Source organism: Danio aesculapii, chromosome 15, assembly GCF_903798145.1.
Source record: "Danio aesculapii chromosome 15, fDanAes4.1, whole genome shotgun sequence".
NCBI lineage: Eukaryota > Metazoa > Chordata > Actinopteri > Cypriniformes > Danionidae > Danio > Danio aesculapii.
The window spans coordinates 24,989,417-25,009,906 of NC_079449.1; the positions used below are offsets into that span (position 1 = coordinate 24,989,417).

Consider the following 20,490-nt stretch of genomic DNA (forward strand, 5'->3'; position numbering starts at 1 on the left):
GTTTTGAATTTATGAATTGGATTTGTGTATTTATGAATCGTGCATTGAATTTACGAATTAGATTTGTGTATTTACAGATCCTGTTTTGAATTTACGAATTGGATTGGTATTTATGAATCGTGTTTGAATTTACAAATTGGATTTGTTATTTATGAATCGTGTTTGAATTTACGAAATTGGATATTTGTATTACGAATCATGTTTTTAATTTACGAATTGGATATTTGTATTTACGAATCGTGTTTGAATTTATGAATTGGATTTGTGTATTTATGAATCGTGCATTGAATTTACGAATTAGATTTGTGTTTACAGATCGTGTTTTGAATTTACGAATTGGATTTGTGTATTTATGAATTGTGCTTTGAATTTACGAATTGGATTTGTAAATGTGAATTGGTTGTGGATGTATGAATTATATTTAGAAAATGTATTATTTTTGAGACTGACCTGGCTCCATGGTATGGACGTCAAAGGCTGCCAATTTCAAACATTTGTCAAAATGTCTTCTTGTGTTCAACAGAAAATTGAACTCACAAAAGTTTGAAAGGGTATTATTTGGGGTGAACTATCCCTTTATTGCACATTTACACGCAGAGGCATGTTTTACCTGTTTTCTTTCCCATTCTGGAGTAAGGAGTGTCTGTCGGTGCCGGTGCGATCCGTACACACGTAAGTGTTTCTACGGGTCATGGCACTGGCAGGGATGTTGTTCTAAAGCACGAAACAAAAAACAGATAATGGATTTAAACACAGAAAGCACCACATTTTTTTTTAAATAAAAGCTTCCCTGACACTGCTGTCCTCAGAAACGTGTGTGTTTTTATCCAATGGAACATTTCAGGAACAAGCTGTTTGCACATTAAACGAACATCACTTTGTGAGCAGAAACTCCCGATGATGAACATGTGCCACTACATCCCAGGGGGAAACTTGTTGTTGTTATTGATGTTTTTTTAGGGGGACGTTATGCAACATTTTAATGGACAGCACTTGAACTGTCCCAAGGATCATTTAGATTGTTTACTCTAAAAACAAAATAGTGTATGCAAAAAAGAAACTTTCATCACTGTGCCTTTCAAAAGAAGCATGATTTTCTTTCCTCCGTGCAAGACAAAAGAGTTATTTTTAGCTGAATGTCCAGCTTCCCTTTTCCATAGAATGAAAGTGTTGATCATGACTGTAAATCAGTTTACGGCTATAATTTCAGTCGAATCCTCATAAAATATTCATCATATTGTTTAAAAGACTTGTAATACAATGAATGCACAATTTTGTGTACAATGATCTTAACCCTTGTGTGCTGTTGGGATGTTTTCATCCACTCTGAGGTGATTTTGAGGCTTAATTCGGCCCCAATTTCTGTGTTTTAGCATATGAAATGATTTTTGGTGACAGATCTTATTTTGACAGATATTTTCGGAAAATGCTTTGGAAAAATACACTCTGGGCAAATTTACTGCCCTTTCGTTATGTTTGTGGCTGTTTTTTCCCCATTGACTTCTATTATAACAACATTTTTGATTGCAAAGCCATGCCACCATATACTCATGCATTCTTGATTGTTGGTAGCACTGTAACTGATGATCAATCTTGCACTGTAACTGATGATCAACAATCAAGAATGCATGATTTTTTGGTGTCATAGGTTTGCAATCAAAAAATATGGTTATAATGTAAGTCAATGGGGCAAAAACAGCCACAAACATAACGCAATGGTAGTAAATTATAACAAAACACAAGGGTTAGCAGTGTATATTTGACAGACTATTTCCTACAACAGGATTTGCTGGTTTTGATTACCGTTGTTGCATTGATGTCCTTGCGGCGATCCGGTATCTCAGACTTGTTGGGGTTGTTGGCGGTGCTGACCATAGGGCTGGATGGAGGGATGCTGCGACTGCCTACCACACTGCTGCTGGTCTTCCTCGAGGGCAGACGTTCCTCTTCAGATCCCCTTCTCCTGTACTCGTGGGGCTGCGCTTTGGATGGGCTACTGGCACTGACGGCCCACCTGAAAAACATATAAAGACAGTAATAAATATTGAGAATAAAAACTAATTGTAATATTGTTATATTGATATTAAATCATTTTATTATTAAATTATTATAAGAATTAATATCTTTACTACAAATAATTATTATTTTACAATATGAATTATTAATTAATTATTAATTAAAAATTTAGAATTATTATTTATTAGTTTCAGTATCATCGCTCATTTTTTTACTATTTTACAATTATTTCACATTTTTATTATATTTAATCATTATACATTTCTATTAATATGATTAAACAATTTTACTGTTTTAATGCTGTTAATAATGTTGATAATAGGAATAAATTTGTATTTTGAATTACGAATTGGATTTGTGTATTTTTGAATCATGTTTTGAATTTACAAATGTATAAATTAATATTAGTTTAAAATTTAGAATTATTAATTATCAGTAGCATTACTCTACATTTTTACTACTATTTGAGATTTTTATTATATTTAATTATATACATTTATATTAATATGATTAAACACTTTTACTGTTTTAATACTGTTAATAATGTTGTTAATTGGAATAATTTTACAATTTAGTTATTAATACATTCTATTTTTATCATTACTATTATTACTGTTTTATTACTACTATTATTATAGTGCATTTGTAAAATGTATTACAATACATTACAGTGTTTCCTCTAGGATTTTTCCAGCTGTGGCATTACTACCTGTGGCGTTATTTTAATGACAAATGTCGTGAGCGCAGTATTAGATTGCATTTATGTAATAGCCTACGAGCATGCGGATCTCTGTGCTTGCGCGCCGTTTTTTTCTGCTCGTGCCCAAACTTTTTGCACGCCCCCTCAAATATAGCCGCTTTAAGAGCGTGCAGATCTTCTTGTGCGCTCACAAATAAACGCTGCTGAGGTGCGATTTAGTGCGTTTATGTAACGAGTATGTTTCCAGCATTTATTCGATTTGCTAGAAATATTTATGAATGCCTCCCGTATTAATGCGTCCTGAAATAAAGTAAAACGGCTATACGTTGTGTTTGCTAGCCTCACACATCACGCACCTGTCACAGTCAGCCAGTCAGTCAGTCAGCACATAACCTTAAAGGGTTAAACAAATGACGCACAGCACTACTACGGTTACAGAAAAGTTTGCGCTGTTATAATTCACTTACTTTTTAATACGTTTGGTGCGATTATCACCCGCTTATAAAAAATAGAATGTTTTGATAAGAAGCTGTAATGTAGCCGTGGCGGGATTAATCTTGGCATGGCGCCACACCATGGAAGAATAAATGTAGCGGAAACCATGCATTACATATAATAATAATAATAATTACTATTATTATTTCTCATGAACTGGTAATATAATTATATATTTTTCAGAATGAATAAAAACCATTATAATGGTAATACCAGCAACAATGCCAAAAATACTGAAAAGGGCTCACAGAAGTCGCTGTGTCTCCTCTGGCGGTGGTAGGTGGAGGCGCTGCGCTGGGGTTTAGTGTGACTGGAGGCAGAGGTGGAGCTGGACGAGGAGGTGGATGAGTGTTTGCTGGTGCCGTTGGTAATTGCACTGGGCCGCACACGTGCTAGGGAAAGACTGCTGCTCGACCGGGACTCCGTGCCATCCTGTATGGCGACATATGAGACATTACCACCGACAGGACAGCACACAGGGGATCTCAGGTCAGCTGCAATCCCCATCTCACCTCATTCTTGCGACCTAAAAGCAGATATGTGGCGAATATCTCATTGTACTTCTGGGTGGTCAGAGCATCTTTGATTTCATCTCGCGAGTAACCCATTCCTACCATTACATCTGTGTGAACAGAGAGAAAACAATCATTTTGGTAAACAAGCAAGTGGTTTAGCTGATGATTTAAACCAGACTTGAGCAATCTGGGTTCATGTCTCTTGCTTCTAATTTTTTCCTAATTTGTAATCAAATAGTTTTAACCATATGTGTATGAAAAACATGCAAATGAGGTAAAGTTTTTACTATTTCCTATTATTGCATTCATTCATTTCTTTAATATTATTAATAATAATAATAATAATAATAATAATAATAATAATAATATAATAATAATAATAATAATAATAATAATAATATTCAAATAGTATTATTGGCATTATTGTTGGTAGTGTTATTCATAACTTTTTATCATTGCAAATATAAATTATTATTTATTAATTTAAATTGTATCAAACATAAGGGCTAATAGTATTAATAATAATAATAATAATAATAATAACTATTATTATTATTATTATTATTATTCATTCATTTTCTTTTCGGCTTAATCCCTTTATTGATCTGGAGTCGTCACAGCGGAATGAACCGCCAACTTATCCAGCATATGTTTTATGCAGCGGATGCCCTTCCAGCTGCAACCCATCACTGGGAAACATCTATAGACTCTCATTCAAACACACACACTACAGACATTTAACTTACCCAATTCACCAATAGCGCATGTCTTTAGACTGTGGGGGAGCACCCAGAGGAAACCCTTGCGAACACGGGGAGAACATGCAAACTTCACACAGAAACGCCAACTGACCCAGCCGAGGCTCGAACCAGAGACCTTCTTGCTGTGAGGTGAACGTGCTACCCACTGCGCCACCATGCAGCACTATTATTATTATTATTATTATAAATATTAATAACTCAAATTAAAAATATTGTATCATAATATTTAATTCATTAATAATATCAATAATAGTGATTGTGGTATTAATATTAGTTATCGATAAATAAATAAATAAATAAATAAATAATAAATAAATAAATAAATAAATAAATAAAATAACTAAGAGACTGTCAATTTTAACATTAAAAAATCATAGCAACACTATACTTTTGAACTGAAGTATAGTCTAAAATTGTGTGGCAATAAGCAATGTGGCAAATAAATGATATTATTTATCATTTTGAATATAGATATTCACAAGACAAACAAGATAACACATTTTGTTCTATAAATATTCAGGAAAGCAAGACACTGAGGATTAAAACCATTTGTTTCTGGCCTAAAAAGGGACGCTATGACAGCATTTCTCACCAACACGGCTGATGTCATTATAATCCTCCACAGGCTCTATATAGGCTTCAGTTCATCACTTTCATACCCGACATTGATCCACTTATCCTTCATGATTTGCTGAAAGGGAAGAACAGGGAGTCAGATAAAGTGAGTTTAAAGGCCACAACATCCATCCAAACTCAATGAGACGCCGCCGCTGCAGTTTTTCCTCCTTACCTCCAGGGTGCAGCGTTTGGTGGGGTTGAGCACAAGAAAGCGGCGCAGGATACCTTCACAGTCAGTGGACATGTAGAACGGCACACGGTATTTCCCTCTCAACCACGCGCTCACGCAGCTCCTGAGGGAACAACACACACTTCTGTTCAACACCTACATGTTATTGTGATGCAGTCAGTGGGCCGATCAAGCCCACGGCACACACACAATCACCGCTCACTTGACCTACATTACTGGAGTGTAAAGCATTTCATCAGAGCCACTGCTACGAATTAGAAAATGTCACAAAATGGGATTGTTTGAAAATGATTTGAAAGATCTGCTGGCGATTTGAGAATATATCACGATCAATAATACCGTGATACCGTTTAAACCATGATATTTTTATGCAGGGTTTTAATACCGTCAGGTATAAGCATACTTGACAAAAGCATACTTGACAAGGCTCACTTCAACTTCCAAAGCGACTTACTGTACATGTAATTACGGTTGAGCAAGCCAACGCACAGTTGAATTCATGCAGAATGAGGGACGCTCATGAGTAATTGCATTTCCCACATGGTGCTAGTTCCCATTCCTCTGTAAGGACAGTAAATGCCACTATAATTATACTTGTTATTATATTTTTCACTCCTTTGTTTTTCCAGAAGATGAAATATTATTTACAGTATATTGATAAAAAATATTTTATTTGTGCAGACTGTAAAATGTAAAATAAGATTGTCTCTAGAGCAGGGGTTCTCAATCTCGGTCCTGGAGGTTCGGTGTCCTGTGCAGATTTTTAGCTCCAACCCCAATCAGACACACCTGGGCTAGCTAATCAAGCTCTTAAGCTGCAGTCACACCTGCACTTTTCTCCTCATAGACTTCCATTCATACGCACATGAATGCGTCAGACAAAACTCGTGTGACAAGTATCGCAGTTCGCTGCGTTGGAAAGTTCAAGCTTGGTGAACTCTGACTTGCGAAATCGCATCACATGCTGCATGAGATCAATCGAAGATCAAAACATGAACATCTCTGGACAGAAATTTAAAACATGGACCAATCGCTCGCGTTTATTATTGTGTAATCATCTTATTTAATCCCATAGGTATATGCATTAGATGTCGCCTGCCCTGTTGTTGTCAATTGGAAGGAATGCGTCAATAGAGCCGCCATTTTAGTACAGGATAGCGCTCCTTTGAAATGAATGCGGGACCAAGCTGCAGTGGAGGACTGTGGCCATCCAAAGTTAGAGATAACACATATACACATATATCTATGATTGGGAGTTTTCCTGGGAGGTCAGTATGCAATTTTTTTTGCAAAATGATAAATTTACATCACTTTCTACACTGATGGATAAGTGATCGCACAGGCATTCCTGACAAAAAGCTTGTGTTTGTGTGTATGGAAATGTACTATGCTCCCTTCCTTTTATTTGATTGCCCTCTCCCCCTTTCACTTCTCATACTGACGGAGGGAGCAATTCGTTTGGTGAATGAATCTCTGTTATGAACAACTCCTTCACTTAGCCGACAATAATACTAGTTTCTGGCACTGCAGCATCTCGTTGTCATATTTCATTTACATTGTTTGCTATTCTATTCAACAAAACTAGCATAAGTTGAGTATTTAGTGTGAGTTGGTGCTACTTTGCCTTATGGTGAATGCAGTAAAAAGCTGTATTATCATCAATAATGTTACCTGTTTAGCACAAAAAATTAATAATATACAAAAACGTAAAAAACTAAATCTTACCTATGAAATGTTTTGCTTTTGCGCTTCGTTTTTTTTGTCTGCTCGTTACTTACACCCGTAGACAGCGCTTAAGTCCAGCATTTTCACGTAGTAACACTGTCTTGACTAGAGCGGTTGAATGACCTGGGAGCACTGTACAAATGTGGCGGCGCTATTGCCGCATGTCCCTATGCGATATCTAGTATATATATCTATGGTTTAATCCTGCTCCTTTTCGCAGTGCCATACAACAGAATTTTGCATGCACAAACTCTAGTGTGACAGCAGCATTACTAGGTTTTTCGATTAAACATCCTTGCAGGTGTGTTGAGGCAAGTTGAAGCTTAAATTCTGCAGCACACCAGACCTCCAGGACCGAGTTGAGAACCCATGCTCTAGACTGTGTATGTGAAGTTTAAGCTCAAAATACCACGCAGATAACATTTTATAACTCTTTGAAACTGAAAGGCTTTGAGCTGTTTTGGTGACTGTTGCTACAGGTTTCATCAAATCAAATTAATGACTTTTTAAGACCATTTTAGAGCATAATGAATGAAATTTCAGACTTACGTTTCTTAAAACTTTATCAAATATATTGTTAGTGAATGGATGGGTGCTTGCCCGATTGGGTATAGCTTTACATGGACATTGGCAAATTCAGGACCCGTTTAACATGATCTAAAGATGTAACCCTTTTTAAATGATTTAATACCTTAAGACAAAATTTCAGTGGATTTAAGATTTTTTTAAGGCATAAAATTAGGTATTTGACATTTCAGACATTTTAAGGACACCGCAGATACCCTGTTCAAAAGAAGACGGGGCTACAAATGCATTTGTTGTCAGCATGGTGGCAGATTAAAAACAGTAATGTTGTCTCCATAAAAACTGAAACTGTCAATGTAGTGGCTCAGAAGCAGGTAAGTCTATAGAGAGCATCCTAAAACTCCCATTTATAATGCTTTAAGTTGGTGACATTACCTTCAGCAGGTACAGTGTCAAACTCTAATGGTGGACGGCTGCTTTACACTCAGGCCTGTTTATGCTAATGAGGGAGAGGTTGTCACCAATAGGCTTTGCCCCTTCGATGGCATGTACAAAAGGAGAATGTCAATCAAAGTGTTTCTTCTGCAGACTGTTAAGTGTGATTATAAAATTAGAATGAATTCGTTTTTACCAGAGGCTGAATATATTCGCACACAACTGTGCTTACACCGCATATAAAAGTGATTCTTGCAAATAGGTCTCTTTTAACTAGTTGTTTATTACCTTTATCTGCTTACAGGCTTTCAGCTGGTTTCAAGTCAAATTTAAAATTTTTTAAGACATTTTAAGACCACGAAGAATGAAATTTCACACTTATATAAGGCTAAACGCTAACATTTTGTAATGGCCCATAAGGAAAAAAACATGTACTTGCCTTATCTAATATGATTTGCCTATAATTCTAATGACTTATTTTTTAGCCACATATTTTAATAACGTTTCAAAAAAGCAGACCCTAGATTATATACATCTATTTTTTCGAAACATAACTATTAAACATAATTAGCAACATAAAAAAAATTCTATAAAAACTAAATGTATGCACAACAAACTGTTCTAAAGTGTTATTCAGATGTATTTGTTGGTGACGGGATGTGTGTTGGATTGATTGGGAAGCTTTACATAAACAAAGGAAAATTAAGACCAGTTTAAAATTATTTTAGATCTACAACACAATATTTCAGTCAATTTAAGATTCAGTCAATCTAAAATTTGTGTTTAAGACTTTTTAAGACCCAGCGCATACCCCGGTTTACAATGTTTGATGTGTGTGTGTGGTTTGATTTGGGTCTGCTGTCATCTAATGGTAGATTAATTAATTATTATATCCTGTTAATGTAATTTTACACATCTATTGAAATTAATTTCCATTTGTTTTAAACACTCACAAGCATATAAAATGACAGATTTATTGTTTGTTTTGTTTATTTCTAAATATATAACAACTAAAACACATATCTAAATTAAAATAAACATGCCTGACATCTTTGACATACAAATCTTGACCAAATCCCTGCTGGAGCCGTTAGCATTTTACTAATTTATTTGACATAATATAGTTCATTTTTTATTATATAATTTGAATAATGTGCTTTGTAAGAGTGATAACATTTAATTTCAAATTAAAGCAACAATAGCATCAGATTGTTTTTTGGATATGTTCTTTTCTTGCTTTCAAACGCGCATAGTTTGACGATGCATCTGGTTTGGACCGATTATTGCTTTCCATTTTGAAAATACACACCGAATTTAGCCTTAACATTTGGTACGCAGGTCATTCTTGGATTAGTTCATTGTATAATCCCTCAACCTTCCACACAAAGGTGGGTGGCTTAAATTTGGATTAATTGGGGACAAGAAGCTCCTACAATCCCTAAACACTTTCACATTGGCCCTCTCATAACCACCTTGAGGTTCTGTCCATCGAAGGGTAGTGATCCGCTGACCAGTGTGTAGAGAATCACGCCCAGACTCCAGATGTCCACTTCTGGCCCGTCGTACTTCTTCCCTTGAAAGAGCTCCGGTGCGGCGTAGGGTGGACTGCCGCAGAACGTGGTCCAGTTTGCTGCCCAGAGTGAACTCATTACTGAAGCCAAAGTCAGCAATCTTGATGTTTGGAGTCGGCATCAAGCAAGAGGTTTTCTGCCTGAGATGTGAGGTATAAGACGGTATATGATCATGAGGCAGGAGATAATAGTTAAAAAGAGTGCAAATATGTAATGGCAGGTCATTACTGTGTTATGAAAGCTTCATAGATAATTAAAGAATATATAAGTGATGAAGATTAACCTTTAGATCCCTGTGACAATGTTCTTCAGATGACAGTAATGAACTGCAGACACAATCTGAAAGGAAGCACTGATATTGACATCCCTGAAACAGGAAGTTGTATTTAAAGCACTAACTTTAGTCACACTTTATGTAGGCGTCCTTTTTAGAGTGTAAACTATTCATTAAACTACTTAAACAGTAATTAATTACAGTACATATGCTTACTATATAGTTTGAGTTTAAAATGCAGATTAGGTTTAGTGTTAGTTGCATGTAGTTTATGCATAATTAACTGTAATTCTATAGCAAGTACATGTGTTAACAAGGACACCTTAAAATAATTGTTACCCAAACTTTTTATAGATTATTTTTAAAGCAAGATTTACATTTACATTTAAAAGAAGAACCAGCATTAGGATTGTTCCAACCCAGGCTCATTCTGATTATGTACCCCTATAAACATTTCTGGATAGCACCAAATATGTCCCAGGAGGTACGTTCTTTTGCAGTTTTTGTTTTCGCAAAGCCACCAGAGGCCGCTGTGTACGCTTTTTGAGATCTCAAATTTCTCTCGTGAGTGCCATTCGTGCCTGCTCTTTCACGTAAATCCACCAGAGGCCGCTGTAGACAGACTGACTGACTGATCGAATGACCCACCCGCCTCCTTCCCTAAACCCAACTGATAGTGTTTTCAAAAGCTCGGATTGACCAGCGCCCAGCCACTTCCCTAAACCCAACCGATAGTGTTTCAAAAGCAATCCAGAAAAAGAAAAGCCCTCGTGACAGCCTGATTTTACCACGTTTTCAGATTTTACCACATTCTCACCCTGTTATTTACTTGTTTATTTATTTTTCTGCTTTCTGAAACCGTTCTTTGCCGGATTTGAACCCCGTCGTGCATCTCAAGTCCGCCGACGTACTCGGCGAGCAACTGGACAAAACTGGTAACAGTGGAAAAGCAGTCCATATGGAGGTAAGCGTTCAGCTGGTAAGCGCGAAAATGAACGGCGTAACATCAACCCTATATCATTCGTTTTAAAGACGAAATGCAGCCATACGGGTCCTCTGGCCACATATTTTGTTTTCTCCAGAAATGTACATAGGATATGTTTTTAGAATAAGCCTATGTGGATTGTATTGCATCTCTTACCTGACGAAATTACCACGTGCCTCTTTTTCCTTCATTCTCCCATGCGATACAAGGTAGTCAAATACCTCACCTACCACAAAAGACAAAATTGAGTAAAGCTACAACATAATAATAACTATAATATTCCAAATCATTCATTTAAATTTCTTTGATTAAAAAAAAACTGTCTTAGCTTCTTAGAAATATGTAAATAACTTTATAAATAGGCGACGCAGTGGCGCAGTAGGTAGTGCTGTCGCCTCACAGCAAGAAAGTCGCTAGTTCGAGCCTCGTCTGGGTCAGTTGGCATTTCTGTGTGGAGTTTTCATGTTCTCTCTGCGTTTGCGTCGGTTTCCCCCACAGTCTAAAGACATGCTGTACAGGTGAATTGGGAAGGCTAAATTGTCCGTAGTGTATGAGTGTGAGTGAGTGTGTGTGGATGTTTCCCAGAGATGGGTTGCGGCTGAAAGGGCATCGGCTGTGTAAAAACGTGCTGGATAAGTTTGGTGGTTTCATTCCGCTGTGGCGACCCCGGATTAATAAAGGGACTAAGCCGAAAAGAAAATGAATGAATGAACTTTATAAATAAAAATGTAGACATTTAAAATGATGATATTTATCTCAAATATCTAATACCATGTGATATCCACATTCACAGATACACTGCACATTCCTTCATAAAGCTGCATAATGGTACGAGTACAGATTAACATGAACACACATTGAATGGGTAATGGAGGTCACTAATATAACTCATTTAGATAAGTCATGAACAATCAATGGCGAATTTCCTGACTAATAAGTTAGCTACTTAATACCCACGAACGGTCGCAATATTTCATTCCCCTACGTTTTCACTGACGACAGAATGAGATTCATTAGCTGACGGGACAGATAATAAATAAGCTTCCAGTGAGATGTAAAGCAGGGGAAGGAAACAGGGAAGGCAGATTGCCAGTGTGTAGTATAATCTAATGCTGAAAATGTGTGTGTGTGTGTGTCTGTATCTCGCACGTGCATCAGCCTCATCTAATAGATTAGGAATGGAAACGTGTGATTCATTAGGCATGCAGCCGATTCAAGCTCCACGAATAGGACGGGCTAAAGTTAAAATAAGCCTGATTTGACTATGAGCATCTTTACTAGCGGCAAATCATTCTAATTGCTGAGCTGTGTGGCTCTGGGCTCAGTGAATGCACATGAAACCTATACAAGAGGGAAGGATGAGGAGTTTGTGCAGCTGTGTTCAGTCAGACTGATGTGACAGTCACGCATTTATGGTTGAGCGCTATAAAGACTGGAGACACGTGTGTTTGTTCATGTAAAAGCTCATCAAAGCTTGATGGACATTCAGTAGGTCAATTAGAACAGATTACATTTTTTTCAGCTTTTTTTTTTCTGGAATCCAGGATTTAGTCAACAATTTCTGAACCAAATCATAGTGTAATTAATGTGGAGAGGATCGTACCACCACTGGCGTACTCCATCACAAGGTAGAGCGTTTTCTCTGTCTCGATCACTTCAAAGAGCTGAACTGTAGATAGAAGAAAAATAAAATCACATAACCATGCGCAAAATCTAAATATTATATTCACTGATAATATTCTCCTCGACAAAACTCTCAGATCTCATTTTGCACATATAATTATTGTATACAACACACCGGATTTAAAGTTCAGGGTAAAAAAATAAAATAAAATATTTTTTTTTAAATAAATTAAATAAAAGAAACCTTTAATTTCAACATAAAAACATTATAGCAACCCCCATAATTTTGAATGGAGGTATAGTCTAAAACTATGTAGCAATAAGCGATGGGGTAAACAAATGATGTAGAATTAAATAATAGCAAACAATAGTAATTGTGTACTAATATTAGTTATTGTTAAATAAATAAATAAATAAATAAATAAATAAAAAAAATAGTTAAAGTCCATAGAAAATATAGAAACATTTAATTTTATTTAAACATAACTAATTTAAAAAAATAAGTACAATAAATTTAAATACAAAAATTGCAAAAAAAAATGTAAACATACAAAATTAAATAGACTAATGATTTAGGAAGCATTCACTTAAAAGTATCTAAAACACTGACCAATATTTGGATGGTTGAGCCCCTTCATGATCCGCACCTCTCGAAAGAGCTGTGGAGAGATAAAAAAGGAAAGTATTCAGTAAAATAAGCAGCAACAACAAACCATGGCAGTTTATACAGAACATTACAATTTGTTTTGTCTAATTAACAATAAATGTAATTAACAAGATTGTGAGTTGCCAAAAGAGATTAAAATTTACGAAAACATACACAAATAGAAAAACCCTAACAAACTGATAAAACATCATCAGTTTGACAACACATGCAAATACAGAAACATGCTGCAAACAGGCCAGCCATAAGATTTTAACGGTATGATAACCTTGGATAAAAATGTCACAGTTTCACGGTATTGTGATTACTGCTCTAAAATATATCTTTTTAAATGTCTGGGGTAAAAACAAGAACTTTTTTATGCTTTGAACACAATGGCTGCATCTGAAATTGCATACTCCCATACTACATAGTACGGTAAAAAGCAGTATGTAAACTGAGTAGTATAGAAATCGAAAAAAACAATATGCGAGAAGTACCCGGATGACCTATTACCGTATGTTCACACCGAAAGCGGCAAGATGCACCCCATCCCATGATGCACCACGAGAGAATTCATGAATGGGAGTGAAGCTGGTGTCTCACGTGATCATGATTAAATGGCGGATGTAGCACGTCCGAGCTTTATATCTACTACTCACATTCATAGTGTATAGAGCGTACTTTTCTATCGGTCGAGTAGTAAATTCTAATTCAAATGCAGTACCTTTTGAGTAGTAGTCAGACGCAGCCAAAATATTTTATTTTGAGAAATGTTTATGTTTGAGTAAACATGTCAGGCTAATAATTCAAAAAGTTTCAAAACATTGATTTATTTACAACTTAAAATGGCATCCTTGGATATCTTTTGTGCTGGAGATAATGCTGTCCTAAAAAACAAACAAACAAAAAAAATCATACATATACCGTAGGAACGATATACCAGAAAATTTTGTCGGTTTTAAAACCTCGACTTTTCCAAACTGCGGTATACCTTGAAATTGGTTACCGTCCAATGCCTAAATAGGACAGACCACAATGGAAATGTGTCAGGGCACCCCAAAAATTTGCGAAACCGGCTGTCAGCAATGTTGTCGGAAATCTGAGAGGAGCATTGTTTGTTTATTTTAAAGTCCTGTGAGAATTCGCATGAACATGACGTCAAACTGATGCTACTTTTTCCAATTTGTTGATATTTTTTCTATTTGCTTGTATTTTCGTAACTTTCATTCCTCTCGGCCACTATATAAATCACTTTATATTTTGAACATTTAATCAACACCCTTCTAGAAACAACCGCAAACATTAAAAGTATCTTCAATAATGGCCGTCAGACTTTTGGATCCACTTTTCAGTAATGGTTCGGTGCCTGATAAAGTCATCTCTGTCAGAAATGCTTTCATCGATTATATCATTTAAACATCAGACGCCACAATGACTCTGCAGAGACTGATGGATGGCTATGCATCACTAGCAAATCCATAAATACCATCTACGCCAAAGCCCATGCTAATTACAAAACACAGCCCACGCACTCTGTGACACAATCCAAGATACCGCCTGCTCACAGACCAGCCTGTCCTTTATACGACAGTTAAATGAAACAGAAGAGAGATCAAGCCCAAAAAAGACGCATATCGTGAACATCTACTGTTTTGGACATCAGAGTTAAGTTGCTCATTGCAGAATCGCACTTAATCTGTAACATTTTCCCCATTTAAAAAAAAAAAATGGCAGTATTTTCATTTTTTCCGTTAAGGCTTCAGAAGTAATGGCCACCAACAAGATGTGTGTGAAGCGTCCATCTGCTGTTTGAAAGCAGAACTCGATTGAAGCAAAGACCTTGTATGACAAAAGGAAAGGGGTGGAGAGAAAGAGTCAAAGAGAAAAGTGACGGATGAGGAAAAAAAGAGAGAGCGTGATTGAAAGACAAAGAGTCACGAAGACGGCGAGTGTATGTGCGAGCTGGAGAAGCAGAAAGGGAAGGTGAAGGAAAGAGGAGAGAGAGAAATTGTATAATAAAGTATTGATGGCTGACAGACACAGCACCGTCAGAGCTAATTCTTCCCAAACACGCTCAGTCACCCTGGGAGAGCGTCCCAGCGACAAAAAGAGAGGGAGAGTGAGGCCATGTGTTCACTTGTCCTGTTTTTGTCCTCACTCACTGCATTCAGTTACTTTCCACTTATCATTCGCTTCGTTTTAGGAGCCTGTGCAGCTTCACTTTCCCAGCCCTGGGCCAAAATCATAGATTTACAAAAAGCTTCACAACACCGAGCTTAACAAACTCACAAGGAATGAGGGCCAAGTTTACTTTTCGACGCAGTATAAACAAAATGATTATAAACACGGTGGGTTTGTTCCAAATCCTAGTGTGATGCCAACTGAGGCAAGATTTAAAGGCCTCACATGGCTTCTCAACACAAGCCAACTTAATTAGGATGTCTTTCACTTTACTTTGGCCACATTTTAAGGCAAAATCCAATGTGATAATGCACTAAGAGAAATTTGAATGTAATATTTCAATAACATATTGAGTCTGACCAAAGTATTTGTTTTTGTATTTTATGAAGTGTAACGTTTTTAAGCTTAGCAACATGCTAACATCAATCTCTCCTGAAATCAAAACTTTTATTTAATAGTCTGCTGTGCAAAAAAAATGTTTACCCAACAAAATATTATATATCAAGCAGGCACATAACTTCATAAGATGCTAATATTAGGTCAGATTAAGGTTATGATGTCAGGTGACCAAAATACAATGTCTAGCCAGTGTCTAAATACGTTATTTTGACGTCCAATTACGACTTGTTGATTTTAGGTTGTGTTGAAAAGTGACCAAAATCCAACATTGAGCCCACATGTTAAACCAACATCATATTGATATCAAATACTGTCATTTATTCGTCAGATATGGCAACCAAAATCCAACGTCTGATAGACGTCATAGTGGTAACATCCACACAACATCAAGCTGTAACATCATTAGATGTTGATATTTGGTTGATTTTAGGATAGATGTTGGACATTGATGTTGGCATGACGCTGGGTTTTGACATCAACCCCATTTTTATTTCAACAATTTTCATTCAACAAAATGCAACGCCCCGACGACGTTGGGGTACAACATCAATCTGACGTCATATTGATGTTCTGTGCCTGCTGGGTATGCTATTACAAACCCTGATAATTTCTCTTAGCTAAGCATCATGCTAAAGTCAACCTTTCCTGAAATCAAAACTTTTAATCGATAGTCAGGTAAACAAAAAAGGTTTTACACAATAACACATTATATGCTATTATAACTTTAATGAAAATGTTTTACGGTTTTACTTTTATAACCCTGGTAATCTCACTCTTAGCTTAACAGCATGCTAACATCAATCTTTACTGAAATCAAAACCAAAACCTGAAATCCTTTTTCAAAAGAATACAGCTTCTAAACTCCCTAAATAACAAAATAAAATTATTAAAAACTTATTATAAAATACTAGGGGTGTAATGGATTACGGTTGATCTGTGATTCGTACGGATCACAACCCACGATACGGAACACACGTGACCCACCGGATTAATAATTTTTTTTTACTGGAAGAATAATCCTGAATTTAACGATCACAGAGAAGTCCCCTCTCGTGTCATTCAAATCCCATGTATAAAAGCATTTAGGCTTTCCTGTAAAATATAACGAAGACAGAAGTTGTGGTCGGTTATTTGAGGTGCGATGGGTTTCATTAAAAGTGTTTTCTGTCAATACTTGTTTAGTCTGCATCAATGCATTCAGTGTCAGCTGCACGATTAAGCGATAAAAGATCAGGATCTCAACCCCCGCGCAACAAACTATAAATGATGACGATTTGAATATGTTTATTAATCCTTCGAATTGCTGCATTCAAATCTGAAAAAGCAAATCAAGAAAGAGATTTAGTTTTTAGTCTTTTGAGTCAGTTATGAAGTTACAAACAGTCAAATAACACAGAAGTACAGGGATAACAGTTTAAAGTTTAGATAAAACCACTGATGTTTTTGGTAAAGACTACACTCACCGCCATACGCATTTAACTTGATGCTCAAAAATGAAGGCAGCAATTACATTATTTAACCAATAGATGGCAACAAAATTTAGAATAGGCCATCAAAAATATGCCAGTAAATAATTCTTCAAAAATGATCCATCTAGCAATGAAACGTGAAGTTTTATGAGTGAAGAAATGAATCATTTATTGAAATTGAGACAAAAAATAAATATAGGTTGTACAAATTTTATTGTTAGATTTCTACGTTATTGCGTTATCAGCAACAGCAGTAGTAACAGTGAATTTTTCACAGTACTGAATATTTTTAAAAAAATTATTCAGCTGATTATTTCTTCATATTATCTTTAATAAAATTATAGGTTCTAAGTTCTGTTTGTTAAAACCAAACGTTTCTTGCAGTACTGTTTTTGTAATAAATGGAAAGCAAATTACATTTGTCTCCTCCCCTTTCTGGCTGATCCAAAAAATGGTCCGATCCATGACTAAAAGAAGCATAATGGTGATCTGAATCGTGAGATTTGTGATCCGTTACACCACTAGAAAATACATATTCACACATGCACTGTGTAAACACTCAGAAGCACTGGTTAAAATGTTTAAAAACAACTGAACATAATATATTGACCTAATATTTGTGTGCTTTGTCTTTATTATATTCGTATCACGTTGTTAGCTTAGCAACATGCTAATGTGCTTTATTGAAAATATAGGTGTGTATTACATTCTCATTTGAGTTGATATACATAAACAAACTACTAATGTAGCTTAGTACACTGTAAAACAATCCTGGTTGCCTTAATTTTTAAAGCTGAATCAAATTAACCTTATGAGTCCATTGAACTTATATTATATTAAACTGACTTAAAACAGCTTGCATAACTTATACAATTAAGTTAGAACAAGATTAACTGAGTTTAATAAGTTACAGTGAACCCAAAACATATGCTCTCATGACTGATTCATATAATTTTTTATAGTGTAGTTTTCTTTCTCTAAATAGAGTTAATGATCAACTAAATTTCTCAATCGCCTTCGCAGCCTAAGAATGAGGAAGACCTTTTTTTGCTGACTTCATTTCCAAAACGTTTGCTCTTCTGTCTCTGCTGCAAGGCCGTTTCAAGACAAATGAGTTCATGCGGCTTTATATTTGGCCGCTTTAAAGAGCAAGAAGGAATTCTAGTGAAGTTCTCTGCAGATTTATACCGTCTGCATGCTGACAGCCCTACCGAGGAGTTTTCTTTTGCTCCTCGCTGCACATGCATCTTCCTTTGGGCATAACTCGTTCCAACAAAACCGGTATGGAGCAGGTTTGCCCTTTATTTAAATCAAACACACTCCATATAACATTATTATCGAACTGTTATTACATGTTTTTTGAGAAACACAAGCCAGTTCAGCAAATTTGAAGAGATAAAAAATCTTGACATGGTATAAAAGCAAGTAGGACAAGTTTTTTAGACGCTGCAACACTAAAAATATATTTTCAAAGGTTAAGAACGTGATTCAGAGAGATTGTGATCACTGTAATGAGCCTTCTAATGTGCATTCAGGGTTATTCTGAAGTAAAAACGGTATTTTTATTTTATTTTAGCAATCAAACGCTTCGGTTCAAAGGCAATATTTAAGGTACACTAGTTGAAAATGTTGTTATGGTGGGTTGGCATCTGTTTGAGGTCACTAATCTGTTTGTTTTACGCATGTATGGCTGGCACACACAAACACAGATGCTCACAAATGCGAATTGAACTGATCGAGGCAGACAGGTTACATAATGACCCTGCTAATGCAAAAGACTCTGAGCCAGCGACACAATCACTGTACACTGAAAGGAAATCGAATCCACTTTCTCATCGCTTCTGTTACAGAGACTGAGTGCTGAAACTAAACAGAGCTGTTACATCACTAGTTTACACCGCTTATTTGTCTCAAATTAACTTTTGTGTGCCTCACAAGTGTGTTAAATGTTCAGTATACCATGAACTAGCCGTTTGGTTTTATAGTAAAAGTATCAATTGATAATAAACAATGAACATGTATAAAGGCAGTATACTTCTTATTAAATCACTAAACAATGTTGCACATAGTATTTCTATTATTATTATGTCATTATTTTCATTTATAAATTAACTGATATTTTTATTAGTCTATTTTTTATTGGGCAGGACGGTGGCGCAGTGGGTAGCACTGTTGCCTCACTGCAAGAAGGTCACTGGCTCGAGCCTCGGCTGGGACAATAGGCACTTCTGTGTGGAGTTTGCATGTTCTCCCCGTGTTGGCATGGGTTTCCTCCGGGTGCTCCGGTTTCCCCCACAAGTCCAAAGACATGCGTTATAGGTGAATTGGGTAAGCTAAATTGTCCATAGAGTATGTGTGTATGTCCTGGTTCTCCTGATAGGGGAATTGAGCACTGGGCTAACGACCCACCTAGTAAAATGAGATATTACAAAACACTAATATGGTGCAGCTAAATATCAACTTCAATATAAAATGGCCCTATTGAAGTAAGTAGGTAAGTATTTTTTTACTTATGATTTGTTTAGCGGAAGTATTTTTTAATGATTAGACTCTTTAAGCTCACCAATCCTCAATCAAAATTCAATAAAAAATTTATTGTTGTGAAATATTGTAACATTAAATATGATATTAATAATAATATTAATATTTTATTAACATAAAATTTTATATAAACTGAAAAATATTAACTGGATTTACTATTTTTTAAGGTAACTTAAAACATTTATACAAGCTGAATTTAAACAAACACATTAAATTGAGTATTATTCAACTTCATTTGTTTAAATTGAGCTCATATAAATTGTTTGCAACCAGTTACCTTAAAAAAAGTAAATCAAATTAATATTTTTTCCGTGTAATATAGTGAATAAGATTCTTCAAATATCATTCAAATATGCAGAACCGGGGGCTCAAGAAGCATTTATTGTTGTTGTTGTTATTATTATCATTATAATCATCATTATTATTATTATCATCATCATCAATGTGGAAAACAATGAATTTATATAAAAGCAGTATACTTTTTCATGACTTATTTTATTATTTTATTAGTCAAGTATGCTTATTAAGCAAGGTGTTGCTACAGTTACATATTTCTATTATTATCATTTTTTATTTTCATTTAAAAGTTAATTGATTTTTTTTTATTTGTATAAGTTTATTTTTTTATTAGTCTCCTATACTTAACAAGCCTGGATTTATAGTAACTTTTTTTTCTCGTTTTCATTTTAAGATTGAGTTATTACTGTTGAGTTATTTTGTTTTTATTTATCTTTTTTTAGTGGAATTCCTTTTTATTATTAGACTCTTAAGCTCACCAGGCCTAAATTTAATCAAAATTCAATAAAACTGCAATGTTGTGA

At 35.5% G+C, this 20,490-nt stretch overlaps 1 protein-coding gene across 1 annotated transcript in view; it reads right to left on the reverse strand.

The window, feature by feature from the left end:
• Positions 1–606: 606 nt before the first annotated feature.
• LOC130242129 (MAP/microtubule affinity-regulating kinase 4-like) overlaps positions 607–20,490 on the reverse strand; it is a 62,393-nt gene continuing 42,509 nt past the window's right edge. The window contains 17 exon segments of the mRNA XM_056474150.1: positions 607–714; positions 1,804–1,949; positions 1,952–2,014; positions 3,460–3,643; positions 3,724–3,833; positions 5,080–5,124; positions 5,127–5,178; positions 5,278–5,379; positions 5,381–5,398; positions 9,453–9,599; positions 9,601–9,660; positions 9,662–9,691; positions 9,835–9,851; positions 9,854–9,903; positions 10,967–11,036; positions 12,414–12,479; positions 13,044–13,092. Coding sequence (XP_056330125.1) covers positions 607–714; positions 1,804–1,949; positions 1,952–2,014; positions 3,460–3,643; positions 3,724–3,833; positions 5,080–5,124; positions 5,127–5,178; positions 5,278–5,379; positions 5,381–5,398; positions 9,453–9,599; positions 9,601–9,660; positions 9,662–9,691; positions 9,835–9,851; positions 9,854–9,903; positions 10,967–11,036; positions 12,414–12,479; positions 13,044–13,092 — 1,317 coding nt within the window.